The following is a 13,714-nucleotide window of genomic DNA, read 5'->3' on the forward strand; positions in this document are numbered from 1 at the left end:
TTCCTCAGGTCCATAAAGCGTTCTGAAGTGGGAGCTTGGGGGTGCCATTTTTATGCCTGGCAGTACATACTATGTGGTAATGACTCATGGGCATCTCTAACCAATGGGGTAAAAGTTCCCATGGGTACCTCCTACACACCTTTTCAGCAGTTCCTGTTTGCCTTACTGCAAACATGCCCACAATGCCACATGGCAGGGCATTTTCAAGATGGCGTATGTCTTCAGCCTCACTAGACTTAGGCTTTGAGGCCTGGGGAGAGTGTGATGAGGGCACTATTGTAACCCTAGTGCAGGGGTCGCCAACATTTACAGCAATAAAAGCTACTTATGTTCAATGAAAAACATCCTGAGCTACTAATAACATTATTGTCATACACATAAGAAAAGATTTTATTAGTGGCCACCCTTTGCAAGATTACCAGCCGTGATCACCACAGGGCAGGATTATCAGCAGTAATGTAAAAAATGCTTTTCAAACGTTGAATGCCTCTACAGGGTTAATACATAATAGCCATATCTCCAATGCTCTTGGCGCCAGGGTAATAATTGTAACTTAATATTATTAGTCATAACTCTACCAATATCAGTTTTAAATACAGTATGGAAGTTAGGGGTTTTGAAAAAAACACACATTTTCATGTTGAATACTCACTTTTCAATGTTGATATACATATGTTCATTCAGCCAAGCAAAGGCTTCTAGATTAGTAGGCTGGGTTGCACACAGGAGAGCTACTCACAGGTTGCTGGTGAGCTACTCGTTGGAGAAGCCTGCCTGGTGTGCTCCCACATCTCACACTAAAATCCAGTTTGAGGCAGCCACTGTACCCACAGCAAACACAGAGACGGAAGTCAGGTAGGACAAAAGCTAGATCCTCCAGCAACCAGTCAGTGGCTACACAATAATTGTCTTGGCATCATGTTCTCTCGCTTTGAAGTGTTACATGTGGTTCAACAGACCTGTCAAGCAGGATTTGACACTGTGCTGTTAAAAAGGATGCCCAGAGCCCCCACCCTACATATTCCGCGGAGTTTAGAGGAACCATCTCTACCCATTCAGGTCAGCCCTGGGATTAATTGTATAACTTTTTCACATCTATTCAAGGCTGAGCACAGGCTGAGAGCTGGCAGAGACTTATGCTAATTAGCCTTCTGACATTTGTACCAGGTAAAGGATAACTTTACTTTTCGAAAAGTTACTTTCCCTTAATATTTATTACAAAACTGACTTCGCCATTGGATTGGATTTTTAATAACTATTAAAAATAGTGCTTTCATTATTTTACTAGGTGGTCTTTTTCCCGAGATACATTGTTAGTATTTTAATCTCTTCTCTGATTTTCTACATAGGACAGCTAGGCCTGCCACAGTGTAAATATGTTTTAGGCCTTGTCACTGTAAGGACATGTTAACTTTACATTTGTACATGCCCTACTTTTAAATGCCATGCCTTGTGGGTTATAAGGCCTATATAAGCATGACTTATTTATATTTATAATTAAGCTTTTTACCTGTCAAAAGTGTTTATTTAAACAGGTTGCGGTGCATGTTTGGCACTGTTACTGTCAGGTTTTAATGGTAGGCCTGAAGCCATGTTTACACTGCCACTATACTGGGTGGTCAGTATGTGCTGCAGCCCACTATTGCCATTTAATTTGTCGGCTTGGGTACATTTTGTTCCATATACTAGGGACTTAAAGACAAGGCAAATGTACCAATTAGGAGTATGCAATTCAGCCATGTGTAAGGAGGGATGACAGACACATGTATTCCTGGTTAGGGGTAAAGTCATCAAAAATGTACAGTCCAGCAAAAAGTGAAAAATAGGGGTGACCATGCTAAAAAGCCAGATTTCCTACAGGGACCAACGAGATCACATCTAGAGTGTAAGAAGGAATTTAGAGACAGGCATTGAGAAAAGGATTTCAGGCTTCCAAGCATTATATACAGGATAACATACCCCCTTCCATACATTATAAGAATATTGCATGTCACTGTTCTGTGACCATGTAGAGGAACGAGGCCGAAGGCTAGTCATGGAACCCCGGTGTAGGTCCAACAGGGTTGAAAGCTGCCTGCTGCCAGTCCTTCGTTTTTCTTTGCATTCTCTTACTTATATTTTTGCTTTGCCTTATGTCTTTTCCAAATTGAAGAAAACAAGTACCACCAAGCAAAGCAGAAAACAGGTATCAGCGCGCTATGCGCTCCTGACAAAGGAATAGATATGCCTACGGCAGCAGAAGCTGGGCAGTAATGTTGGCACTCCATAAGTAGGTATCCCACACACACAGCCAGCTTTGACTTCTTACCCCAAACCACAATGCATTCTGGGACTTGTAGTTTCACGTTCATCATTACAAGTATGCGTTTAGTGCAAGGTTCTGCTGGATGAAAAGCGAAGACTGTAGTGACTGAACGTCAACATGACATTGGGCCGCTGGCAGCGCCGCATAGAGTTTCCAAAACATCTTCGAGCCCTGAGAGGCTTTGCCCACTGTGTTTTTTTCTCTCTGTGTAGAATAAAAAAATGCCTATGTAAAAGAGCGCGCAGTGGAATCAGCTCTCGGCATCAGTCAGCGAGGCCCCGCATTCCCTTCCTCGCCTCGGCTATGAGCATCACCTTATTTAGCAATGTTCTGCATTTTTATGTGACTCGGTTGCTTATCATTCCAGGGGGACTTAGCATGAAAAGATGAGGAAAGACTAAAAAGTCCCTTGCGGCCTTGATTATTGTATTCTTGGAAAGCGATGCCGGTGTCGCCTGCTGCAGCTTTTGTTTATGTGCTGTCTGTTGGCGCCCTCTTCAGGGCAGTGAAGGCTTTGCTGACAAACCCTGTCGTTCTTTCCTAGGCGCAGAAGGAAAAGCTGCACGCGGAGCTAAAACAAGTGCTGCAGCTAAAAGGACAGAATCAGAGGAGAAGTTTACAGCGGTCTGACGCCGAGATGGAACCTAAACAATCAGAAACGGGGGTACTGTTTCCTTGAAATATACGGATCATGTCGTATTTCTGATAGAAATGCTCTGTAGGTCATGGCACAGCCCCACAGAGTTGTAGGAACCCTAATGCATGTTCATGGGGAATGTCGTCACACACCCAGTTAGACCTTTTGAATAATAATATGGCCTTGTGAATTCCCATAGAAGCCCAGGTTAACAACCTGGGCTTCTATGGGAATTCACAAGGCCATATTATCAAGCCCATTATCGCCGCTTTAGCAGCAGTTTCCTGCCGATAAAAGCGGCGATAATGTATCGCCCTTTCTTGATAATATGGCCCATTATTGTTTACAACGCCAATAGCTCATACTTTCAGAAATGCAAGACCTATTGCAATTGCTTGTTTAAATTATCCTTCCAGCTCATTTAGCTGCTCTAGAGAGCAGAACGTGAACTTTGGATTTGAATTGGATTTGCAATGAGAATTTTTTTAATCTGTAAAAATTGTTGTACAGATTAACGTTTTACTTTCATAACTTCAGAGAACCAACATTTGGTTTCTTTTAATTGCTCTGACCCTTTGTGGTCAATACACAGAAACATAGCTGGTATCTTCATAGAGTAAATGTTCTACTGTGGTGTTCACCTCCTGAATTGTCGGAATGTATCTCTCCTGTCAGGAGGTTGTGAGAAAAACAGAGATGGTGCAGATCGTCATGGAAACGGAAGCGGAAGCTGGAGTGAGCGGGATCAGTGTTTCGGGCGGTGGAAAAAGTGGTCTTTTTATCAAAGACGTGCAAAAGGATTCTCCTGCTGCCAAATCCTTGAGTCTACAGGAAGGTAAGCAGTGTTTTAGTTTCCACATCGTTTATTGGGCCAAAATGAAAGAGGTCTGTGCCAACATGGGGCGGATAAGTTGACTGGTGAAAGAAGGGGCAGAGCGAGCACAACATTTGGAAGGTTTGTGCAGAATTTGAATTGCAAACAAGTACAATAGCAGAGTGTCAAGTCAAGTCAAAAACAACTTTATTTGGTTTATCATAACCATAAAGCATGAAGTACATAAAAATATATATGTATAAATAGCACCACATAATAACGTCATATTTCAGTAAAACATCTAAAAAAATTACCAAATCTAAAAATCCCCAAGCAGGAGCCCACGTACATTTACTCCGTATCTGCTTTTGATAACTTTAATCATATCTGCTTTTGATAACTTTAATCATAAATTTTACACCACAACAAATTAAAATATTGGACATGCCACTCATCCAGCTTATTACCGCCTGCCTGCAAGTGCGAATTGTAAGGCCTTGAAGTGTGCCAGTAACAGCTTCCTTCGTTCCATTTTTAAATGATAGCAGAGTGGGTTAATGCAACTGCTCTGGAGATCCATTTGAAACGTGCAGGCCACAGGTTTGAACATGCAAATCAGAACCAAATTTCAAGTATAGTAAAACAATAAAAAAATATTTTCCTGTGTATTAACTATTGTTAGAGATTAGCCTAGCAATGGTTGTGTCTGTCAGATCATTGCAACTAAAATAGGCTACTGATTCAATGCACACCCCTATTAGGGAAAAAGAGATATTAGATATCTAAGCATTAATAACAGGCTACGTTACAGTCACAGGAATCTGTTGTCTAAACATCTTAAAACTATCTGGTTGTAGATTTTTTTTAACAATGGTCCTCGTTTTGGCTTCTGTTGTTCCAATAAAACTAAAAGTCTATTCTAATGTTCAAAAATGATTTATCCCACTCTTCAAAGTATCCAATAGGAAAATATATAATATATATATATATATATATATATATATATATATATATATATATCTATATTTATATATATATATATATACATATATCACAAGCAAATGTCCCAAAATGAGAGGAGCATCACAAGCTGGTGCCGGCGGCAAGGTTCAGGACACCCTTGCAGTGATACTTTTCAGCAAAAACGTTTCAATGAAGAAACACGCCGCACACTACTCCGTTTGTTAAATGCTTAGGTTTATTTTCTGTAGGTTCCCCACCTGAGGTGGGGAACCTACAGAAAATAAACCTAAGCCGGAGTAGTGTGCGGCGTGTTTCTTCATTGAAACGTTTTTGCTGAAAAAAAATAAAAAAAAAAAATATATATATATATATATATATATATATATGTATGCGAAACGGAATGACAGGACAGCTTTTAATTGAAACTAACTGCTCTTTGGGAGGCTCGTCAAGAGTTGTATAATACTGTGTGCGAGGCAGAGCCAAGCATTGGTCATATGGTAACGAAGGAACTACTGGTCCCACAATGCCTTGTGTGAAATCCTGCCTAGCGGATGGCGATAAATCGGCGAAATAATGGACTGGTTACCTTCGCATCTGCCAGCATGCATGCCGGTCCCGTGAACAAGCGGCAGGAGCTGCGAAACGCGTAGGGAATGCAAAAAAGAAATATTCCTTGGGGCATGCTGGTTTCTGCTGATAATAAAGGACTCCTCCTTGTTTGGCCGGGTCCTTCCTGTCTTTGGGTGTGCTCTCACACGGAGGGTGTCATAACGGAACATATTACCGGCCTGCCCAGGTCGGGAGAGTAGCACCACCACGCTGAAGAAATGTGGGCTGTTTGTTCCAGAAAACTACGGAGCGAAACGGAATGACAGGACAGCTTTTAATTGAAACTAACTGCTCTTTGGGAGGCTCGTCAAGAGTTGTATAATACTGTGTGCGAGGCAGAGCCAAGCATTGGTCATATGGTAACGAAGGAACTACTGGTCCCACAATGCCTTGTGTGAAATCCTGCCTAGCGGATGGCGATAAATCGGCGAAATAATGGACTGGTTACCTTCGCATCTGCCAGCATGCATGCCGGTCCCGTGAACAAGCGGCAGGAGCTGCGAAACGCGTAGGGAATGCAAAAAAGAAATATTCCTTGGGGCATGCTGGTTTCTGCTGATAATAAAGGACTCCTCCTTGTTTGGCCGGGTCCTTCCTGTCTTTGGGTGTGCTCTCACACGGAGGGTGTCATAACGGAACATATTACCGGCCTGCCCAGGTCGGGAGAGTAGCACCACCACGCTGAAGAAATGTGGGCTGTTTGTTCCAGAAAACTACGGAGCGAAACGGAATGACAGGACAGCTTTTAATTGAAACTAACTGCTCTTTGGGAGGCTCGTCAAGAGTTGTATAATACTGTGTGCGAGGCAGAGCCAAGCATTGGTCATATGGTAACGAAGGAACTACTGGTCCCACAATGCCTTGTGTGAAATCCTGCCTAGCGGATGGCGATAAATCGGCGAAATAATGGACTGGTTACCTTCGCATCTGCCAGCATGCATGCCGGTCCCGTGAACAAGCGGCAGGAGCTGCGAAACGCGTAGGGAATGCAAAAAAGAAATATTCCTTGGGGCATGTTGGTTTCTGCTAATAATAAAGGACTCCTCCTTGTTTGGCCGGGTCCTTCCTGTCTTTGGGTGTGCTCTCACCCGGAGGGTGTCATAACGGAACATATTACCGGCCTGCCCAGGTCGAGAGAGTAGCACCACCACGCTGAAGAAATGTGGGCTGTTTGTTCCAGAAAACTACGGAGCGAAACGGAATGACAGGACAGCTTTTAATTGAAACTAACTGCTCTTTGGGAGGCTCGTCAAGAGTTGTATAATACTGTGTGCGAGGCAGAGCCAAGCATTGGTCATATGGTAACGAAGGAACTACTGGTCCCACAATGCCTTGTGTGAAATCCTGCCTAGCGGATGGCGATAAATCGGCGAAATAATGGACTGGTTACCTTCGCATCTGCCAGCATGCATGCCGGTCCCGTGAACAAGCGGCAGGAGCTGCGAAACGCGTAGGGAATGCAAAAAAGAAATATTCCTTGGGGCATGCTGGTTTCTGCTGATAATAAAGGACTCCTCCTTGTTTGGCCGGTCCTTCCTGTCTTTGGGTGTGCTCTCACACAGAGGGTGTCATAACGGAACATATTACCGGCCTGCCCAGGTCGGGAGAGTAGCACCACCACGCTGAAGAAATGTGGGCTGTTTGTTCCAGAAAACTATGGAGCGAAACGGAATGACAGGACAGCTTTTAATTGAAACTAACTGCTCTTTGGGAGGCTCGTCAAGAGTTGTATAATACTGTGTGCGAGGCAGAGCCAAGCATTGGTCATATGGTAACGAAGGAACTACTGGTCCCACAATGCCTTGTGTGAAATCCTGCCTAGCGGATGGCGATAAATCGGCGAAATAATGGACTGGTTACCTTCGCATCTGCCAGCATGCATGCCGGTCCCGTGAACAAGCGGCAGGAGCTGCAAAACGCGTAGGGAATGCAAAAAAGAAATATTCCTTTGGGCATGCTGGTTTCTGCTGATAATAAAGGACTCCTCCTTGTTTGGCCGGGTCCTTCCTGTCTTTGGGTGTGCTCTCACACGGAGGGTGTCATAACGGAACATATTACCGGCCTGCCCAGGTCGGGAGAGTAGCACCACCACGCTGAAGAAATGTGGGCTGTTTGTTCCAGAAAACTACGGAGCGAAACGGAATGACAGGACAGCTTTTAATTGAAACTAACTGCTCTTTGGGAGGCTCATCAAGAGTTGTATAATACTGTGTGCGAGGCAGAGCCAAGCATTGGTCATATGGTAACGAAGGAACTACTGGTCCCACAATGCCTTGTGTGAAATCCTGCCTAGCGGATGGCGATAAATCGGCGAAATAATGGACTGGTTACCTTCGCATCTGCCAGCATGCATGCCGGTCCCGTGAACAAGTGGCAGGAGCTGCGAAACGCGTAGGGAATGCAAAAAAGAAATATTCCTTGGGGCATGCTGGTTTCTGCTGATAATAAAGGACTCCTTCTTGTTTGGCCGGGTCCTTCCTGTCTTTGGGTGTGCTCTCACACGGAGGGTGTCATAACGGAACATATTACCGGCCTGCCCAGTAGCACCACCACGCTGAAGAAATGTGGGCTGTTTGTTCCAGAAAACTACGGAGCGAAACAGAATGACAGGACAGCTTTTAATTGAAACTAACTGCTCTTTGGGAGGCTCGTCAAGAGTTGTATAATACTGTGTGCGAGGCAGAGCCAAGCATTGGTCATATGGTAACGAAGGAACTACTGGTCCCACAATGCCTTGTGTGAAATCCTGCCTAGCGGATGGCGATAAATCGGCGAAATAATGGACTGGTTACCTTCGCATCTGCCAGCATGCATGCCGGTCCCGTGAACAAGCGGCAGGAGCTGCGAAACGCGTAGGGAATGCAAAAAAGAAATATTCCTTGGGGCATGCTGGTTTCTGCTGATAATAAAGGACTCCTCCTTGTTTGGCCGGGTCCTTCCTGTCTTTGGGTGTGCTCTCACACGGAGGGTGTCATAACGGAACATATTACCGGCCTGCCCAGGTCGGGAGAGTAGCACCACCACGCTGAAGAAATGTGGGCTGTTTGTTCCAGAAAACTACGGAGCGAAACGGAATGACAGGACAGCTTTTAATTGAAACTAACTGCTCTTTGGGAGGCTCGTCAAGAGTTGTATAATACTGTGTGCGAGGCGGAGCCAAGCATTGGTCATATGGTAACGAAGGAACTACTGGTCCCACAATGCCTTGTGTGAAATCCTGCCTAGCGGATGGCGATAAATCGGCGAAATAATGGACTGGTTACCTTCGCATCTGCCAGCATGCATGCCGGTCCCGTGAACAAGCGGCAGGAGCTGCGAAACGCGTAGGGAATGCAAAAAAGAAATATTCCTTGGGGCATGCTGGTTTCTGCTGATAATAAAGGACTCCTCCTTGTTTGGCCGGGTCCTTCCTGTCTTTGGGTGTGCTCTCACACGGAGGGTGTCATAACGGAACATATTACCGGCCTGCCCAGGTCGGGAGAGTAGCACCACCACGCTGAAGAAATGTGGGCTGTTTGTTCCAGAAAACTACGGAGCGAAACGGAATGACAGGACAGCTTTTAATTGAAACTAACTGCTCTTTGGGAGGCTCGTCAAGAGTTGTATAATACTGTGTGCGAGGCGGAGCCAAGCATTGGTCATATGGTAACGAAGGAACTACTGGTCCCACAATGCCTTGTGTGAAATCCTGCCTAGCGGATGGCGATAAATCGGCGAAATAATGAACTGGTTACCTTCGCATCTGCCAGCATGCATGCCGGTCCCGTGAACAAGCGGCAGGAGCTGCGAAACGCGTAGGGAATGCAAAAAAGAAATATTCCTTGGGGCATGCTGGTTTCTGCTGATAATAAAGGACTCCTCCTTGTTTGGCCGGGTCCTTCCTGTCTTTGGGTGTGCTCTCACACGGAGGGTGTCATAACGGAACATATTAACGGCCTGCCCAGGTCGGGAGAGTAGCACCACCACGCTGAAGAAATGTGGGCTGTTTGTTCCAGAAAACTACGGAGTGAAACGGAATGACAGGACAGCTTTTAATTGAAACTAACTGCTCTTTGGGAGGCTCGTCAAGAGTTGTATAATACTGTGTGCGAGGCAGAGCCAAGCATTGGTCATATGGTAACGAAGGAACTACTGGTCCCACAATGCCTTGTGTGAAATCCTGCCTAGCGGATGGCGATAAATCGGCGAAATAATGGACTGGTTACCTTCGCATCTGCCAGCATGCATGCCGGTCCCGTGAACAAGCGGCAGGAGCTGCGAAACGCGTAGGGAATGCAAAAAAGAAATATTCCTTGGGGCATGCTGGTTTCTGCTGATAATAAAGGACTCCTCCTTGTTTGGCCGGGTCCTTCCTGTCTTTGGGTGTGCTCTCACACGGAGGGTGTCATAACGGAACATATTACCGGCCTGCCCAGGTCGGGAGAGTAGCACCACCACGCTGAAGAAATGTGGGCTGTTTGTTCCAGAAAATAACGGAGCGAAACGGAATGACAGGACAGCTTTTAATTGAAACTAACTGCTCTTTGGGAGGCTCGTCAAGAGTTGTATAATACTGTGTGCGAGGCAGAGCCAAGCATTGGTCATATGGTAACGAAGGAACTACTGGTCCCACAATGCCTTGTGTGAAATCCTGCCTAGCGGATGGCGATAAATCGGCGAAATAATGGACTGGTTACCTTCGCATCTGCCAGCATGCATGCCGGTCCCGTGAACAAGCGGCAGGAGCTGCGAAACGCGTAGGGACTGCAAAAAAGAAATATTCCTTGGGGCATGCTGGTTTCTGCTGATAATAAAGGACTCCTCCTTGTTTGGCCGGGTCCTTCCTGTCTTTGGGTGTGCTCTCACACGGAGGGTGTCATAACGGAACATATTACCGGCCTGCCCAGGTCGGGAGAGTAGCATCACCACGCTGAAGAAATGTGGGCTGTTTGTTCCAGAAAACCACGGAGCGAAACGGAATGACAGGACAGCTTTTAATTGAAACTAACTGCTCTTTGGGAGGCTCGTCAAGAGTTGTATAATACTGTGTGCGAGGCAGAGCCAAGCATTGGTCATATGGTAACGAAGGAACTACTGGTCCCACAATGCCTTGTGTGGAATCCTGCCTAGCGGATGGCGATAAATCGGCGAAATAATGGACTGGTTACCTTCGCATCTGCCAGCATGCATGCCGGTCCCGTGAACAAGCGGCAGGAGCTGCGAAACGCGTAGGGAATGCAAAAAAGAAATATTCCTTGGGGCATGCTGGTTTCTGCTGAAAAATAAAGGACTCCTCCTTGTTTGGCCGGTCCTTCCTGTCTTTGGGTGTGCTCTCACACGGAGGGTGTCATAACCGAACATATTACCGGCCTGCCCAGGTCGGGAGAGTAGCACCACCACGCTGAAGAAATGTGGGCTGTTTGTTCCAGAAAACTACGGAGCGAAACGGAATGACAGGACAGCTTTTAATTGAAACTAACTGCTCTTTGGGAGGCTCGTCAAGAGTTGTATAATACTGTGTGCGAGGCAGAGCCAAGCATTGGTCATATGGTAACGAAGGAACTACTGGTCCCACAATGCCTTGTGTGAAATCCTGCCTAGCGGATGGCGATAAATCGGCGAAATAATGGACTGGTTACCTTCGCATCTGCCAGCATGCATGCCAGTCCCGTGAACAAGCGGCAGGAGCTGTGAAACGCGTAGGGAATGCAAAAAAGAAATATTCCTTGGGGCATGCTGGTTTCTGCTGATAATAAAGGACTCCTCCTTGTTTGGCCGGGTCCTTCCTGTCTTTGGGTGTGCTCTCACACGGAGGGTGCCATAACGGAACATATTACCGGCCTGCCCAGGTCGGGAGAGTAGCACCACCACGCTGAAGAAATGTGGGCTGTTTGTTCCAGAAAACTACGGAGCGAAACGGAATGACAGGACAGCTTTTAATTGAAACTAACTGCTCTTTGGGAGGCTCGTCAAGAGTTGTATAATACTGTGTGCGAGGCAGAGCCAAGCATTGGTCATATGGTAACGAAGGAACTACTGGTCCCACAATGCCTTGTGTGAAATCCTGCCTAGCGGATGGCGATAAATCGGCGAAATAATGGACTGGTTACCTTCGCATCTGCCAGCATGCATGCCGGTCCCGTGAACAAGCGGCAGGAGCTGCGAAACGCGTAGGGAATGCAAAAAAGAAATATTCCTTGGGGCATGCTGGTTTCTGCTGATAATAAAGGACTCCTCCTTGTTTGGCCGGGTCCTTCCTGTCTTTGGGTGTGCTCTCACACAGAGGGTGTCATAACGGAACATATTACCGGCCTGCCCAGGTCGGGAGAGTAGCACCACCACGCTGAAGAAATGTGGGCTGTTTGCTCCAGAAAACTACGAAGCGAAACGGAATGACAGGACAGCTTTTAATTGAAACTAACTGCTCTTTGGGAGGCTCGTCAAGAGTTGTATAATACTGTGTGCGAGGCAGAGCCAAGCATTGGTCATATGGTAACGAAGGAACTACTGGTCCCACAATGCCTTGTGTGAAATCCTGCCTAGCGGATGGCGATAAATCGGCGAAATAATGGACTGGTTACCTTCGCATCTGCCAGCATGCATGCCGGTCCCGTGAACAAGCGGCAGGAGCTGCGAAACGCGTAGGGAATGCAAAAAAGAAATATTCCTTGGGGCATGCTGGTTTCTGCTGATAATAAAGGACTCCTCCTTGTTTGGCCGGGTCCTTCCTGTCTTTGGGTGTGCTCTCACACGGAGGGTGTCATAACGGAACATATTACCGGCCTGCCCAGGTCGGGAGAGTAGCACCACCACGCTGAAGAAATGTGGGCTGTTTGTTCCAGAAAACAACGGAGCGAAACGGAATGACAGGACAGCTTTTAATTGAAACTAACTGCTCTTTGGGAGGCTCGTCAAGAGTTGTATAATACTGTGTGCGAGGCAGAGCCAAGCATTGGTCATATGGTAACGAAGGAACTACTGGTCCCACAATGCCTTGTGTGAAATCCTGCCTAGCGGATGGCGATAAATCGGCGAAATAATGGACTGGTTACCTTCGCATCTGCCAGCATGCATGCCGGTCCCGTGAACAAGCGGCAGGAGCTGCGAAACGCGTAGGGAATGCAAAAAAGAAATATTCCTTGGGGCATGCTGGTTTCTGCTGATAATAAAGGACTCCTCCTTGTTTGGCCGGGTCCTTCCTGTCTTTGGGTGTGCTCTCACACGGAGGGTGTCATAACGGAATATATATATATATATATTTTTTTTTTTTTGGGGGGGGGAGCATGGACATTTATCCTGAAAAAGGTTAGAGTGCTTTACATTGAGAGAAATTAAAGTGTAAGGCTAAGAATAGGATAATGAAACATTAATGGTAACTAAAAGTTTAGTTGACAACGGGTTGCAGTCTATGGGGCCTATTCACTCAAGTAAATTTACATGTGCAGATTTACTCATGTGTAAATTTACTCTCACACTTTATAGTAACTTTACAACTTTGGCTATCGCCATTTCGGAGTGTAAACTTACCCCAGGGAGTAGATTTGCACGCCTCCACCAACCTCAGTTTAGGATGGGGAATCTGCACAAACATAATCTATCACAGTAAAGTTTGTTACTAGTAACTTTACAACTGTTTTTTAAGTTCTACTTGGCATAGAACGCACCGTACAGGGAGGAGACCACCACACCTGGAAAAAAACACTGCATGTGGAGGAACATCTCTGCATGCAGGAGGGAGAGCCCTGCATTTAGATTCCCCCCTCCCCCCCAAAGAATTCGACTATCCCAAAAAACTGAGATTACATTGTGTATTTCATTTATGTGTCCAAAACTATGTTTTTGAGTATGAATTTTTAAAGTATGAATGTACTATGTTAGAGCTAATACGTAAGTGTTGTTAATGAAAAGTGTTTGCATGTAATATTGTAATACTACTAAACTCACTATAAAGTGTAGTTTGTGAATAGACCCAATTTGATGAATTTTAAACTGCAAATCTTGAAGTTTGGATTCCTAAATGACTGACAATTATATATGCAGGCCTTAAAAATAAAATGGAAAGCACGTCATCTGTCGTCTAATTCAAAAAAAAAAATCAAAATCTTGATTAAAATGGGACAGAGAGAGAAACTAACTTGATTAGTTCATGTTTGAGTCCAAGGCCAATGTATCTTACCCTGAATCACTGACAAAAGCATTCACTCACAGACTAGGGGCCCTGGCCTTGTGCTGGCAACACCAAAATTATCACCAGAATTTCCCGCTGCTTGTCATGCTGTACAAATCAGAACATAACTTGTACCCCCAGAATCATGAGTTGAAAGTATCCACAATCCAAAGCCATTCCAATGAAGATAACAGGTTGAAACCGGAAGTGTAGAAAAGGAGGTTTCACAACACCAGG

General features: G+C 45.6%; 1 protein-coding gene across 1 annotated transcript in view; it reads left to right on the plus strand.

Annotated features, from left to right (window-relative positions):
• The window catches only part of PRX (periaxin), a 290,364-nt gene that overhangs the window by 222,235 nt on the left and 54,415 nt on the right, over positions 1–13,714 (plus strand). Inside the window, exons 4-5 of the mRNA XM_086938249.1 lie at positions 2,850–2,969; positions 3,618–3,777. Coding sequence (XP_086794375.1) covers positions 2,943–2,969; positions 3,618–3,777 — 187 coding nt within the window. The 5' untranslated portion in view covers positions 2,850–2,942. The remainder of the gene's footprint in view (positions 1–2,849; positions 2,970–3,617; positions 3,778–13,714) is intronic.

Source organism: Lissotriton vulgaris, chromosome 9 (genome assembly GCF_964263255.1).
Source record: "Lissotriton vulgaris chromosome 9, aLisVul1.2, whole genome shotgun sequence".
Taxonomy (NCBI): Eukaryota; Metazoa; Chordata; class Amphibia; order Caudata; family Salamandridae; genus Lissotriton; species Lissotriton vulgaris.